The following is a 15,643-nucleotide window of genomic DNA, read 5'->3' as shown; positions in this document are numbered from 1 at the left end:
ATACCAAGATAAGAAAGATACCATCACTATGCTTAGGAACTCTATAATCCAGAAGAGGGAGACAGAGACATAAGCAATCCCCCTGAAAATTGTTTTAGGGGATGTGATAGCGTATTGGCCCCTCAGTGGAGGCCAGATGGGAGAGGTTAGGAATGGTGACGAGGAGAGTAAGGATATGGAATGAAGAAGGACGTGAAGGTAAAAGTGGGAAACAGTGAACTTACTTGGGGGAAATTATGAGTATCCCGGTGTGGCAGGAGCATGGGGCAGGGTGGGATGCAGAGGTATGGTAAAAGAAAAGTCTCAAGAGTTAGGTGACAGATAGATGTGGAACTTCAGATGCTTTGTTTACGAATTTGGACTTCACCCAAAAGATTTACCAGAATGTGTTTTGTGGGGTGGTGATGGGAAAGAAAGGGTTTTGTATGGTCAAAACAATTTGAGAGGCACCAGTTGAGACAGTTAAGCAGGTATCTACTGTGAAACCTCTTGGATTCTTTATATTGGATAGCATTTCCACAACTATTTGACTACAGACTTGTTTGGAAGGGTATCTCCTGTTTCTCGGAACATGGTTTGGGAAACCCTGAAATACGCATTGGGGAATCAACAAAAAGTTTTAATCAGAAAGTTATGGACTATCATGTAATCTGATTCTATTCTTAATGCATGGTGTGATACTGCGTTAGATGTTGTTCAACCAGTGTTTTTAAACACCAGATATTTTCAAAATGATGTGCTAGATATTCTGGGAAATTAGAAAGATGCATAGGGAGTGTGTCTGGCATTAAAAACACAACATGTTGATTACTTATAAATGTTATTCTGCTAGGCAATTGTTTGAATCAGAGGCAATACCAAAGTGAGGAAGTTGAGAATAAACTTGGAGAATTAGATTTTTGCTCAGTGCTAATTTCTTCAGGGTGTTTAATGTCAATTATTTCCCCAAAGATTGTCACTCCTCAGATGCATGTGCTTCTTTTGCCTCTTTTTGGACTAGGGTTGTTTCTGGCTAGGGCCCTCACCCAGGCAGCTCAGGGAGTGTAAAGGAAAGAAAGCTGCCAAAGGGAAACTTGTTTTTTTTCCGGGCGTGTGGGGAGGTGTAGCTATTGAGTTTCTTGGCCCTCAAAAGTACTATATTATCAACATATTGAAGCTTTGGTAGATTCAAGGGGAGTCAATTCTAGACATCTTTAGGAGATATCCTGAAGGTGTATCCAAGGGGTTTGGAGAAAAAATAATTAAAGTGAAAGACAAAGGGAAGTTGCACCTGGTGGACAGAAAGAGCAAATCTAGAAATCTGAGAACGTCTTGGACTTTTTTTCTTCCGTAAGTCCTTACTTGTTTCACTCAGTGTCAAGGGAGAGAATCTTCAAATAATGTTCTTGAATTAATTGAATCCTTATTGAATGTTTATTGTCAGTCACATTATCTAGTAGGGAAACATGGAATCAAGTATTTAGAGTGGGTTGGTACAGCCTCAGGCTTTCATTGTCAATTGTATTGTGTGGTTAAGAGCACTGGCCCTGGAACTAGATGGCCTGTGTTCAAATCTATTAAATCATTTCAGTCCAATTACTTAAGTGCCCTAGTCCTTAGTGGATGTAGGATTTTAGCCAAATTACTTAACCTCTCTATGCCTCTACATCTAACAATGGGAAAATGATCGTATGTATCTTTTAAGGCCACGAGGGTTAAAAGAGCCAGTAAATTGAAGTGCTTAGAGCAGTGCCTGCCACACGCCAAGGGTTTCACCAACGGTTAGCCTTAGGATATCTTGATCCTACCATTTTTGTTAGGGTAATAATTTACTGTGGAAATGCATCAAAGAGTAGTAAGTTTTTCTGGCCTAAAAAAGATTCTGTCTTTGGAGAATGGCCTGCTATATCTAAGTAGGATTGGGTGTAAATGGGCTGTTAGAAATATCTAATTCATGTAATTTTAAAATACAGTGAATATTTGTGCATGTAAACAACAATAATAATAACAGCTAACATTTGCCAAGCATATACTCTGTGCCAGAAGTTGTTCCAGGTGCTTTTTATCAGTTCATTTATTTTAGAGTTGAAACTGAGGCACCGAGGGGGTGAGCAATTTGTCCCAGATAACACAGCTAGTTAGGAACAGGGTCAGGTTCAAACCCAGGTCATCTGACCCCATAGCTCACGCATCCGCTGTGCTAGCCCATCTTTTGTGCAAATGTGTTCTGTATTTTAGATCACTTTGTCAAAATATTTAATTCCATTTACTGCAAATGTAAGTGGAAAACATTAATTAAAACATAAATCAGTTCAGCCTGAAGATAGTTCTTTTTCTGTCCTAGAGTTGCTCTTGGCATCACGTTAGAGCCATATTGACTGTGATTCTTGTGTTCTGTTGATGTAGAAGATTGAATTGGATTTCACCAAGGCATCTGGATGCATGTGTCCGTTCTTTAGAACTGTTTTTCACCTTATATCTTAGCTACATATTTTCAGAGTAGTGTGTAAGTAATGTCACTTTACATGCAGTTTGCAAAATTAGCTGGTTTTTCTGCTATAATTAGGGTTAGAGCTTTAAAAATATAAGGGTTCTATCAAATCCTCACCTATGAGATGTGTGCTTCATAGGATTTTAAAACGGAGAGCATTGAGATGAATATACTTTTTGCATTCTTCAGTGCAAAAATACTAGACTGCTCTAAAAGTTGATCATTTTAGTTGTTCTACTTTCTTGGTGCGAATGTAACACTTCAGGGGTTTGCTTTTGAAGAAAACTGGGCAAAACTAATTTGCCACTAGATGGAGCCCTGGCTCTTTGGGTAGAAAGAAATGTACCAGTCTGGACGTTAAATCACACAGTCATATCACGCTGGAGGGCCCCCCGGTATTCGAGGCCCCCAGCTTTTAATTGTAGAATGCATCTTTGTTCTTTGCCTGACCTGCAGAGTGACATCACTCCCTTTCTTCCTGTGTGCTGGCTTTGACACAAGCCAGATGGCCGAGGCCATCGGTAGGCGCGCAGGCCGCCTGGTACCGCAGTTGATGAAACAGGATAGGAAGACGTTTTATGGTCAGCTGTGGGAGCACAATGAGGCAGCAGCTTCGCTAAGTAATTGCATTCATCGTGCACACTTTATTCCTCTCGGAGAAGGTCACATGGAAAAAAAATACGTTTTTATTTATAGCGTTGTGAGGTATAGACCTTTGATCTTTTATTAGTCAGTAGTCTGCTCCAAAGGAATGCTCTTTTCCCTGTTCTGCAGTCACTCGTGAAAATGACATGTTTATTTATGTTTAGTGGTTCTTTTCGGCTGTGCATTGTGATACTTACCTTCCCTCTTCCTCCCTTTTGTCTCCAGTTCATAACACAAAAAATGTTTTAGGTTTGTAGCGAGTTTAGTTTGAAGAAGTCAGAGTTCAGGTATGTTAATACAAGCAGATTTCTGTCAGATATACTCCAGAGTGATTTGGTAAAATACATTACTGTTTATTATGTGTTTGTTCTTCAAGGATGTCAGAAGAGACCAGGAACAGACTTTTATTCTGGGGGGATGAGGGCCAGGAAATGAATAAGACTTTCATCTTATGTCCATTTTTGGACATTTAGTGGTTAAGGTCACTTGTGATGCCAACTTAAAATAAAATATTAGAAGTTAGTATTAACCTAGTATTTTCCAGGCTTCGTTTGAAGTTTATCAGTGGCAGGATCGTACAAAACTTGAAGGAAAATACCAGCTGAACTTTTCTCTAAAGTTTAACACTTACACAGTTTTGAGATTCTTCCACATAGATTCATTTCCAAAACTTTATAAAATAGTTTTAGCCTTTTTAAGGCTAGGTTGTGAATATTACTCACAGAATTGGCCTAGAAATTATAAATGATAAGGTCCGATGGAAATTCCTATTTGCTATGCTTTGTTCAAACTTAACACGTTCTAAAGTGGTCTCCTGGTTGTCTGTAGGGTATTTGGCTCTCTATTTAAAAAAAAAAAAAAAAAAAAAAAGATTAAGAAAGAAACTGTAACAAAAGGATTCTCTTCATCTTGCAATATTTTACAGTCTTCCTCAGGGAGGGAGATTTACAAATAATTGCTGGAAGGAGGCAACATGGTGTAAAGGAAAGAGCGTGGCTTTGCAGTGAGATAAAACAGGGTTTTCTAATACCTTTTCCACTGGTTATTTGCTATGTGCCCTTGGACCTTTGAGCCTCGATTTCCTCACATATGTACTGGGGGATAAAACCTACCTCCTAGGTTTATTGTAAGAATTAAATGATACAATGTGTGTATTAGGCCCCAGACGGTTCCTCTCACATGGTATGGACTCAGTAAATACTGATTCTTTTCAACTGTTTTAAACTTGGTCTCTTTTCTGACCTCTTGCAAAGTGTGTTCACAGATTACACTTTATATCTTGTATGTTTTTTTCATAAGATGTAAATAAGCCTGGGTTGCAAGTAAGCTCACCATTTGAAAAATAGGCATTTGAAATTTATTACCACTGTGTGTATGTGTTCAGTTCCAGATAAAACCGTAACCATCAATTGTGCAATGAATGTGGTTAATTAACATTTGTGATGTTTTAATTTGTTTTTGTTTTCTTTTTTTCTCCTACTCAGCTCTTGCCCCTGTTCTTTGCCTCTCGTTTTGTTGGTGAAGATATCACAGTGATGTCTGCATTCAACCTGCTGCATTTGGTGACAAAGAGCCAGCCAGTAGCCCTGCGAGCCTGTGGGCTTCCCTCAGGTTGCTGATTCTTGTCCTGTACCTAGTGAGGGCACTGGTCTGGGTGGGTGTTTCTGCTGCAGGAAATGATACACCAGAACGTTTTGCTAAATTCCGTTTTCTTTCACTTGGGCCCTAATTTGAAGACGGAAATTGGTTATAAATCACCACTCTACTTGGAGTAACACTCATTTCCACAGTCCTTATAACTCTTGGAAACATTGTCCAGTTTCCTTGTTCAGTCTATAATTGTCACTAATATTTCATGATATCTTCTTGTTCTTTAATGCACACTACACATCTGAAAATCATAATGTTCACGAGAGGCTGGCAGTCTTCATAAGAAACTGCCCCAAATCACCCAAATAGGATATTCATCTCTTGTTAAAGGATAATGAAAATGGTTTTCGTTTCACATGTGGCCATTACTTTGGTAACGGAAAAATGAAAATGAACAACCGTAGTATAATACAGTTACTTATTTATTATAGTCAAAAAGAAATGATGTTGTACTTAACAATGACCAAATAAACAGAACATATATAGCATGCACGTGTCAACTGGTTCTTAATTTAGAACCACTCACTATACTTTTAAAAAATGTGATTTTCAGCTTGTTACACAAGTGAGGCATGAAAGTCCAAAATTGCCTTATGTGCCTATAGCATGAACTTAATATTTTACTTTTATTATGAAAGTCAGAATGGTCAGATATTTTGTGTGAACATTATTATCAACCTTATTTCTATTTTCTATTAATATACATATCTCTATTGCTATATTGTCTAGAGAATTTAGTTCCAGCTCATTAAACGTTCACTGAATATTAACTGTGAGTGCCGGGCATTGTGTGAGGCAGTGAGGATATAATGATACAGAAGATCAAGCTGATTTCTCTAATGAGCACAGGGTGGAAATGGTGCTGTGTGAAGACCGTCGAACTGTGTGGTGATAGGGCTGAATGAAGTTAGGGGAATTCAGAGAAGGGTGGTCCTCGTTCTTTGGTGGGGGGGAAAACATTTGGAAAGGAGGGAAGGTCTCTGAAGTTTAAAGGAGGGCTTTGTGGAGGATATAGTTTCTAAGCTAAATCTCAGTCTATAAGCATCAGTTAGCCAGGTGGCCAATGAGTGGGAAGGACAGCTCTCCGGTATGGACTAGCGTGGGCAAGACACGAAGGCCCGAAGGAGCAAGGTACGCCCAGTGAGAGGCAGGTTATTTAATATGGCCGGCTCGGGTGGGGGAGCGCAAGCGTGAGGCGAGGAAGGAAGGTAGCCAGATCATGAAATGTCTTAGGTGATGTTTTAAGGAATTTAAATCCTGGAGAAGGGGAAGAAGGTGAAATAACATGACTCGGTTTGCATTTTATAAGGATTATTGATTTAGTATGATGGAAAGTCCATGCTGGTTCCAGATGTTTCTGAGAAGGCTGGGATGGCAACCTGATTTGAAGGGTGGCTAGGGCCTTTGTTTTGAAGCTGTATTTGAGTAGTAAACGGCTGTTGTTTTTGTTGTTGTTGTTAAATAGATTTTATGTCTATTTGTGGTGACTTGAGAGGCTAATGAAGCTTCATGCATTGAGGGCCCCAATCACTCTGTCAGTACTTTTTCCTCCCCGAGCCAGCCATGCCCCTGCATCGCCACCACAGAAAACACTGGGGGAGTTTGAGTTTGAGGCTGGAGGGGACTCAGAAAGTGCAGAAAGTGCTGAGAGCCTCAGGTTTGGAAAGAAGGGGGGAGGGACTCGAGAGAGATTCAGGTTGTAGAACTGACAAGGTTTACCTGCTGAATTGTATATGAGCTTGAGGGAGAACAGCAATTAACGCAGTCCCTGTGCCACGTGGAACTTTGTCCTAACAATGCATTATATGTGAGAGTTATTTAGTTTATATATAACCAGGTTTCCCACTGAATAACACCCCAAAGTGTGAAAAGCACCAATATTGTTCTTGTAACATGAGTTTTCTATACACAGAGGAGGCTGAGTATTTACAGAAGCACCTCATTAGTTAATAAATAAGTAATAATATATTCCTTGAGATATTAGAATCCTGGAATTCAAGGATTTCATGATGGAATTGTTTAATTGAGATATAAGTGTCTTTAAATTTTGGTATCAAAATGATTCAACAATAAATTCGACAAAACTGCTAATTCTTGAGTGGTAACCATTACCGCACAGGGCTTAAACACACAGATTCTGGAGTCTGAGTTTGAAGGCTGGCCGTGCCGCTTAACTGGCTGTGTACCAGGTCTTCCTCATTTGTAATATGAGAGTTAATATTAGCATTAGGTTGCTGTAGGGGATGAAGTAGATGAGGATGTGAAAAGTGCATAGGACAATGGCTGGAATTCAGTAAGCACAATATATAAATGTTAACTAAGTTCACTGTAGGTCTCTGTGTCTGTCTATCTATCTATCTTATCTATTATCTATCGATCTGTCATGAATTTTCCTAGTATAATAGACTTTTAAGAACATTTAAATATGTCCTATCTTTCATTTAACTATTTTCACTTTAATACGAATCACAAATGCACTTAATGTTTGAGAAATAACCATCTCAACCTGTTTTTATAGCTTTATTTTACTTAATGCATCCTGCTGAACCGGAATTCAAGTCCTGTGTACATGTTTCTTTTATTCTAACTATCCAGGACTGATGGAAGCTCAGTCTCTTGCTTTTCTGGCCTGCAAATCCATTTTAATTCGCTAGATGAATTGGCTAGAATAGTATTCCATAATTCCTTAGCCATTAAGGCACCACTTACTTTTTACAGTGTTAACGAAAGTCAGTCTTCCAGCATTTACATATTTTATGACTTGAATATTAGTAAAATTGTTACCATCCACTTCTCTAACAGAATTCTACTGTTAGAAATATAGAAATGTTGAAGAAATAAAGTTCAATAGCAATAAAACCAACTATTTATATTTTGAAAAGAGAAGTTGAAGTGGGCATTCTTGTCCTTATTACTTTGTGTAAGTACGGAGGGAAGAGGCCAATACTGGAGATATGGGAAATTAAGGTGAAAGTCTGGAGTCTTGCTTTAATTTACTGTTCCCTGGTCAAAACCTATTACAACAAAATTCTCTGTAAATCAAAAAGATTTCTGCTCCCTTAGCCAGTACCCTACTAATTTCAGGTATTATTCAATACAAAATAATTCCAGAACTAAAAAATAATTGGAACAGGCTCTTAAAATTGATTATAACTGGATTGACCTGTAGGAAGGCCACATCCCAGAAGAGTGATCTATCATTTTTCAGCTTTGACTTCTTTTACTTCTTATTTTTAAAGAAAGCATAATATTAATTTAGAGCTCATTAAGTGCATCTGAGTTATGGTTCATTCATGTTTGTAATTAAAGGTAATTTCTTTCTCTCTCAGAATTTTGTCTTAATTTCCTATAACAGTTTCATTTTGTATTAAAAGAGCACTGGGATAGGAGTCAGAAAACTCTAACCACAGCCCTGTCGTTAACTTGTGTGACCTTGAACATGACTGTAAACCTCTTCAGATCTCAGTCTCTTTATCTTTAAAACGAAGAATTCAAATTAGATCATCTATTCAGTTCTGAGATTCTGTGATTTTATTAACTGTTACTTGTTTTTATTTTTGGCTTTGGCTTAATCAAATCTGGAAACTAATTAATGGCTAGGAATTTATAGAAAAATCTGCCACGTTGTGGTGGGAGAACAGAAATCTTTTCCACATTTGAACATTAGAATTCCTTACCACTAAATCAAGACTGAAGCATTATCTGAGGAGGGATTAGGGAGCACAGTTTTATACATAGTTTCAGTGCTTGATAAAAATTAAGTCTAATTGTAGCTTAGACTAGATAGCCTGGTAGCTTCCAGCCAAGTGAAAGTATTTGTCTAAATAGTACCAATTACGGTGATAAATCATACTTTTCTTTAACATCATACACATAATATGTGGTTGTTACTTGACTTCATTGGTGTATTTTACAGTCACCATGGATTGAAGAGCCACATGGCTCTTGGGCAGCTCGTAAAGATACCATATCATTGTATTCTAATGTAGAAATTACAAGCCTTAGAGATATTTTGCAAATGGTGTTTGCAAGTCATAGAATATCACCTGTATAACTAGAACTCTCTAGAGCTTAGCACAATGCCTGGCACTTAATAAATATTTGTTAAGTGAATGGATAAACATTTGGAAAGTTTACATGTAGGTGAAGTGATAGCTAAAACAGAGAATACAAATTTACTTGAGCCTCTTTTGCATGGGAAGATTAAAAGTAAAGTTTATAGTTTGGTTGGCTTTTGAATATATTATGGAAAACAATTTCCTTTCTCTTTTCTCACTTTATTGCATTTTGTCCAATGCAGTTGATACCTGAGATATAAAACACATTGTAGCTTAACAGAGAGCAAAAAAGGGGTAACACAGATTCAATATATATTATCCAGACTTGTTTTTTTTTTTTTTTTCTCTCAAACAGTTGGGGTTTTGGTGGTAGATAAAATTTTGAGGAAGGGAATAAGTACATACTATGCTTATTATGAGAATTAGGAATTCCGGCTCTTTTGATCACTTTTCTCTGGAGCAAATTAGTGTTGTTTGCTGTGCTTTAAAATTTCCATTTGTAAAGAAGAACTACAACAGATATGCACCAAAGCACCATCCACAAGTAAGAATAATTACTGTCCAAGTTTGAGCTGGCAATAGTTCATTAATGGCATCTAATATTATATTTACTTACCTTGAAAAAAAATAATTGAAATCATCAGTGTGCTGTTCATCTACTGCATAGGCTGGCCTTCTATTCCAGTTTTATTTTTTAACCTTTTATGGTTAAGAAAAGATGAACTATCTTCATGATTCTTTGATAAAAGTTATGACTCTAATCTCCCAGAAAGTACTTATGTGCACCTACACACAATTTTGTATGTAATTCAAAGGTTTTTGTTAGATATTCTGAAACTCGTAAGGGAAGGGCTCTTTGACCACAGGTTCAGAACCTGTGTTCTAAAATATACACGTGAAACCAACATAAAAAACTCTGATTAGAACACAGTATTCCTGATTTCTTTATTCATATCACCAGTGGAATTCTCAGCCACGTATTTGGATGAATGCCCTCCATTCTTCAGTTTCACCATTGTCTTACATGTTAATCTTACCTAACTTCTTTGATTACATTAAAATGCTTTGAGGGAGATTTCTTTTTAGAGAACATAGTGTTTAAAAAATAGACATACAAATTTCAACTCACACAATTCACAAAATAATTCGCAATTAATTGGTTGAATGGTACCTACTTTTCCAGTAGATGGCGCTAGGTTTACATTCTTTCACAGCATGAACGTGTACTGCTCTCATTAGCACGTAGGTGCATTGTGAAAACTTAAACAAAAGTATGTCAAGAATATTACGTTAAGAACATGTGGATTTACAAACCACAAATTTTTCTGCTTATATAATGTTCAAACAATATTTGTAGAGTGCAAAACCTTTTTCCATTTTCATTAGGATCCAAGTCCCTTATGCTTGGACATCTCATCGAAATTGTCTTTCATGTGTGGACTTTCTATAAACTGAAACAAGTTTTCATAAATTAACTTATCTTAAATCCAAATAGTGATTTAACAGTAATTTATAGTATTATATGCAACTAAATTTTCTTCAGCAGACCACCCAAGAATGAAAGAAAATTTCACATTTTGTTTTGCCGTGTTTCAAATTTTTATATAATCTTGAAAATGTTATTAGTTTAACATGTTGATTGTTATACATGAATAGTTTTTTACATGAATTAAAATATTTTTGGAAACTAAGAAAAATTATATTTAAAATGTTGACTAATGAGTGCTCTGATGCAGCTATTTTTTTTCTAAAAAAATGTTTTAGTAGCTCTATGACATAATAACGTTTTAATGTTAATGTTGAAAACTTGCTGTATGACATCCAATTCCCACATGAGTTTTAAAAGTTATTTGTGCACAAGGCTAAATTATAGAACAATACATCTGTATGAATAAGGTGTTGGGCATATGGTTTGTTAAATGTGGATTTTGTTAATTTGTTGGTAAATATGGATTAAATTCTTCATATGTACATTAGTAATTACGAAATATGTAGCAACATCTAGTAGCAACAGAGATGAAAATGGGGACAAACAAAAGAACAAATTTTAGTTTGAGAAATTCACTGGTCAGCTAATTAACAATGACTGGAAAGAATATAAAACATATGAGTTCTGAAAACAAATGATAGATAATTCTACAGGGTTAGATTATCTAGACAATATGGACTTTGGGGGAATCTTATAAGTGAAGTTATTAGGTGTTTGTCCTTCTAAACATGTTCACAGTAATGTTACCTATCAGATCATAGAAGGATTTATTCAGATAAGCCTGAGCCACCTTTTGCTGTCATTAAACATATGTTTAACGAAGGAATGAGGACTGCATGGCAGTTCTCGGAGACTCTCTAATATTGAGGTTACATACTTGGTGGACTGTCATCGTCGGTCTCTTCCGGTTTATAGCTTCATCCTAAACATTTTAATTAGGGATTAAATTTCCATGACTGTTTTTGCCAGACACAGTTTAGTTTAAAGTGCTTTGAAATAAAAAGATTTCACTGAGATGCAATGGCAAATTATTTCTAATTACTTTCTGTGCCTTTGCATTAAAAATCAAGCATTTATTTAAAAGGTGAAAATTTCCATTTGTTTATTTTCAACTCCCTAATATTTTTCTCTTTTCTTTTCTTACATTTAGTATGTTTGTACTTGTGTTAGTCACTTAAAAATGCATGTTATAAAAAATATACCATGAAATGATGAAGATATCAGTTATTTAAGTGATTTGTAAGACCTATACATTTATAGAATTTAAATTCACTCAGCTGTTAGGATAAGCATTTCCTTCAACAATAGATACATTTATTATATTTAGCCACATAATTACAAACAGAATGGAGTGTTAATTTAAATCATTAGAGTATTTGAAGAAACAGATTAGAAGCTTAGTCTGTACTTACGAGTTTATTTCTACCACCAATTTGCTTTCTGGCCCCATGAATCTGTTTTGTGTCCTTTATTCTTTTCTTCATCTCTAAACTAAGCATGATAGAACTTTCTTGTCAGACCTTTCACAATTAGATATAACCGTCAGGTGTTAACATTATTTCACATTTCCCAGAATTTATTCTGTGTGACTTTAATCCCTGGCTGTAAGGGGAATAAGCTGGAAAAATTAAAAAAGGAGGGGGGTGGGATGTCAAAAAAGTCTGGGAAAGGTGATCGGCCAAAGTCTATTTCTAATGTAGGAAATCCTTGGTTCCTGCCAAGTGATCCCTGGAAAGGCAGAAATTTTTTGTCTCTTTAGTTCACAACTGCATCTCAGCAAGTAGAATTGTGTCTGTCACATAATAAGTGTTCAATAAATATTTGTGGAATGAATGAATGGGTGTAAATAAGTAGTATCAGCTTATGTATCAAAATAATGGCACGTTGTAAGTAATGTGATCTCTGTTTTTAAGGCATGTACATTCTGGTGAGAAAGATGGCCATTTAAGTCCTAGTTTTGTTATCTATAGGATGAAAGAAGTTATATAGTTGATGGTTTTATGATTCTATATAAATATTTCCTCCTTTGTTTTGCTCTGGTGGGAGGGAGTAAAAGAAGTGAGAAGTGCCGTGCCTCTCTCTTTCTGCACAGAATGGCAGACTGGCTTCTTGGAATAGGATCTGAAGCAATGACAGTTCTTCTGAAGGATATTGAAGGAATGTGTAGATGTAATTAGCAGGAAGTGGTGGGGGTGGGGGGATGGCGGCATGGGGGTGGGAATGGACTGTGAGCACATGGGTGAGTAAAAAATGGGCATGTGAAAGCACAACAAAGCATGAGTTCAAGAAAGAAATGTAATGAATGACTAAATTAAAGCAGGAACACTGCAGACCAGAGAGCCTGGCTCTCATTAACCAGGTGTGTGACCACGTCCAGTAACTTTGTTAGGCCTTGGTCTCCTCATGAGAACTTTGGACTAGGAGTTTATCACTTTCCGAATTGTAACCGGAGGAACACTGGTTCTACTAAAGCCATGTAAACTGATCTCATTGTCAAATTGAGAAACTGCATACTACCATATTGTATCAATTCTATTCTCACATTTTATCATCTCGATAATCAGGATGCAGTTTAAACCATTGTGTGAGAAAATATTGTGTCATTGGCAACTTTTTAACTTTTCTAGTGGAGCATAAAATAATGGTGTGTCAGAATACCACATACTTAATAATGCACATCAGCATTAAGAAAATCTCTGAGATCTTCATTAAAAAGCCCACGTAATGTTGGTTTTTCCAGTCTGGTTGGACTGTGGAAACTTATTCTTGCCAATCCTCCCCTGCTCCCCACAAGAACAACCTGTTAGCGTTTTTTTTTAGAGCCAGTGTTTCACAGATTACATTTTGGGGAATGCTGGCTTAGGTAATCTCATAGTCTTAAATCCAGAGATTTAATGGAGTATTAGCCATAATAATAGATTCAAATGTAGAACTCGAGAGAGGTAATAAAGGATTCAGAGTAGTAATAAAGGCAAAAATATTTTAATCCGTCATCATTTTTTTTTCACTGATTTTAAATATTATTGTAGGGTTTTTTTTCTTTTTTTCTTTTCTTTTCTTTTCTTTTCTTTCTTTCTTTCTTTCTTTCTTTCTTTCTTTCTTTCTTTCTTTCTTTCAAGTAATTTCTCCACTCAATGTGGGGCTTGAATCTATAACCCAGAGATCAAGAGTCACATGCTCCACTGACTGAACCAGCCAGGTACCCCTATTTATTGCAGTTTTTTTTTTAAAGTTTACTTATTTATTTTTGAGAGAGACAGAGACAGACAGAGCGAGCGCGCAAGGGAGGGGCAGAAAGAGGGAGAGAGAGAATCCTAAGCAGGCTCTGTGCTGTCAGCGCAGAGCCTGACATCGGGCTGTATCTCACGAACTGCGAGATCATGACCTGAGGCGAGATCGAGAGTCAGATGCTTAACCGACTGAGCCACCCAGGCGCCCCTGTTGTAGTTTTTAAACTAACTTCCAAGAAACATAGCCAAAGGCATCAGTTAGAACACATCTTTTAGGAAGAAAATTTAAATATAATTAATTAAAATGGAGAGTTGTATAAATCTTTAAATACAACATGTACTTACTTAGTACTTACTCTTTCCCAGGCACGTTGCTAGGTGCTAGGAGTACAAAGATAACCAACATATATATGTACACTGTCTTTCAAGGAGATTGTATAGTTCAGAAGAAGCCTTATGGCTTTCCTTTACTTGTCCGGGTGACAAAGAAAAATGTGAGATTTTTTGACTTTTTTCTCCAGACACTTTCACATTTTTTTCTGGAACATATGTACTCAAATTCAGCTGACCATTGAGTGGCAATTGTAGACTTGTTTTCTGCCCATTGTTTTAGAATTAATTTAGATTTTAAATTTGATTTGAGCAGTAATGTAATTTTGGAAATTTACAAAGCTGAGCTCTTAGACAATATACATTTTATTTTCTTTCTAATGAACTATTCTTAATGTTACATTTAAATTTTTTTTTTCAACGTTTATTTATTTTTGGGACAGAGAGAGACAGAGCATGAACGGGGGAGGGGCAGAGAGAGAGGAAGACACAGAATCGGAAACAGGCTCCAGGCTCTGAGCCATCAGCCCAGAGCCTGACGCGGGGCTCGAACTCACGGACCGCGAGATCGTGACCTGGCTGAAGTCGGACGCTTAACCGACTGCGCCACCCAGGCGCCCCGTCTTAATGTTACATTTAAACAAAATTCTGCATGATCATCTAAGCGAGGGATCCTATCCTTCCTTCTTGTGGATGGTTACCCCTCATCTTCCCTGCAGTCTGTGCTCCCAAGGGGGTGAGGGAGAATGGGGGAGTGAGCTATTTTTTGCAAGTCTTTTTTGATTGCATGTGAAATGCAGAATGGAAATGAGCCTGTCTGTTTTTAATTTTTTTTTTTCTTTCCCTGTATGGGCTATGATGTTCTAGTGAAGACCCATACTAGAAAAAAAAAAAAAAAAAAGAATTAAAAACAGGGAACTCCAACTTTGTCAGACATTTCACATGCAATCAGATAGACTTGAAGTTAAGTGACTTTCTCTTCCACTCTTGTCACTTGATGATGGCAGTTCCTTTAAAAATTCTCTTTCTACTCATATGCTTTGCAAGCAAGAAAATGCTTTTGGATCAAGACATGTTTTAAATATTTTCCTAAACTCTAGGCTTTTGGTCCACATTAATATCAAAATCATTGCTGTTGATATTTGCATTACATTCTGAAGAATTGATAAAGTACTGTTTAATTCTTTTAGTACTTAAAGAATGTTGATACAATTATTACCACGCCTGAATTCAACAATTAAAAATTTGTAACACACAAGTAAAAGAAATGCAAAACGTGGTTTCTATCTTATGGAGTCATTCAGGTGAATGTTTCATCAGAATGCACGTAATGGTAAAACTCTCCATGTCTCCTCTCAAGAAAGTCACACATCTCCACATAGGAGAACTTACTATTAGAGGCTAGAGTTTTAAACCATATTAATAGGCTTTGGAAGCTGTGGGAAATAAACTTACTCCCGTTGACTTCCAGTGAGAAAATGCTTGCACACGTTCCCCTTAATATTAAAACTGCCTTATTTCTTAGCTCCCCAATTTCTCCTCTTCCAAATCTAAATCTACAACTTTATCCTGGCTGTTTTTACTTTGGTAAGTTGGCCGATACCACTGACAAGAAAGACCGTCTGCATTCCTTTCGTCAGGGCAGGGTAGTTACCATCTTGACATGGGCACATTTGATCACCCTACATCTCAGCTTGTGTAGATGGAGGGTCTCTGTCCTATTTGAATCTTCCCTGGCCCTCTGATCCTTAGATGCTGTTTCTACAAATTA

General features: G+C 36.8%; 1 protein-coding gene across 2 annotated transcripts in view; it reads left to right on the top strand.

The window, feature by feature from the left end:
• The window catches only part of MSRB3 (methionine sulfoxide reductase B3), a 175,217-nt gene that overhangs the window by 26,040 nt on the left and 133,534 nt on the right, over positions 1–15,643 (top strand). For both annotated transcript variants that reach the window (XM_040491498.1, XM_040491499.1), the window contains exon 2: positions 4,600–4,726. In XM_040491498.1, coding sequence (XP_040347432.1) covers positions 4,651–4,726 — 76 coding nt within the window. In that variant the 5' untranslated portion in view covers positions 4,600–4,650. The remainder of the gene's footprint in view (positions 1–4,599; positions 4,727–15,643) is intronic.

The sequence above is a fragment of the Herpailurus yagouaroundi genome, unplaced genomic scaffold (assembly GCF_014898765.1).
Source record: "Herpailurus yagouaroundi ecotype Mexico unplaced genomic scaffold, PumYag 182, whole genome shotgun sequence".
Classification (NCBI taxonomy): Eukaryota; Metazoa; Chordata; class Mammalia; order Carnivora; family Felidae; genus Herpailurus; species Herpailurus yagouaroundi.
The sequence above is the reverse complement of the archived record's forward strand: the minus strand, read 5'-3'. Positions and strand labels throughout refer to the sequence as shown.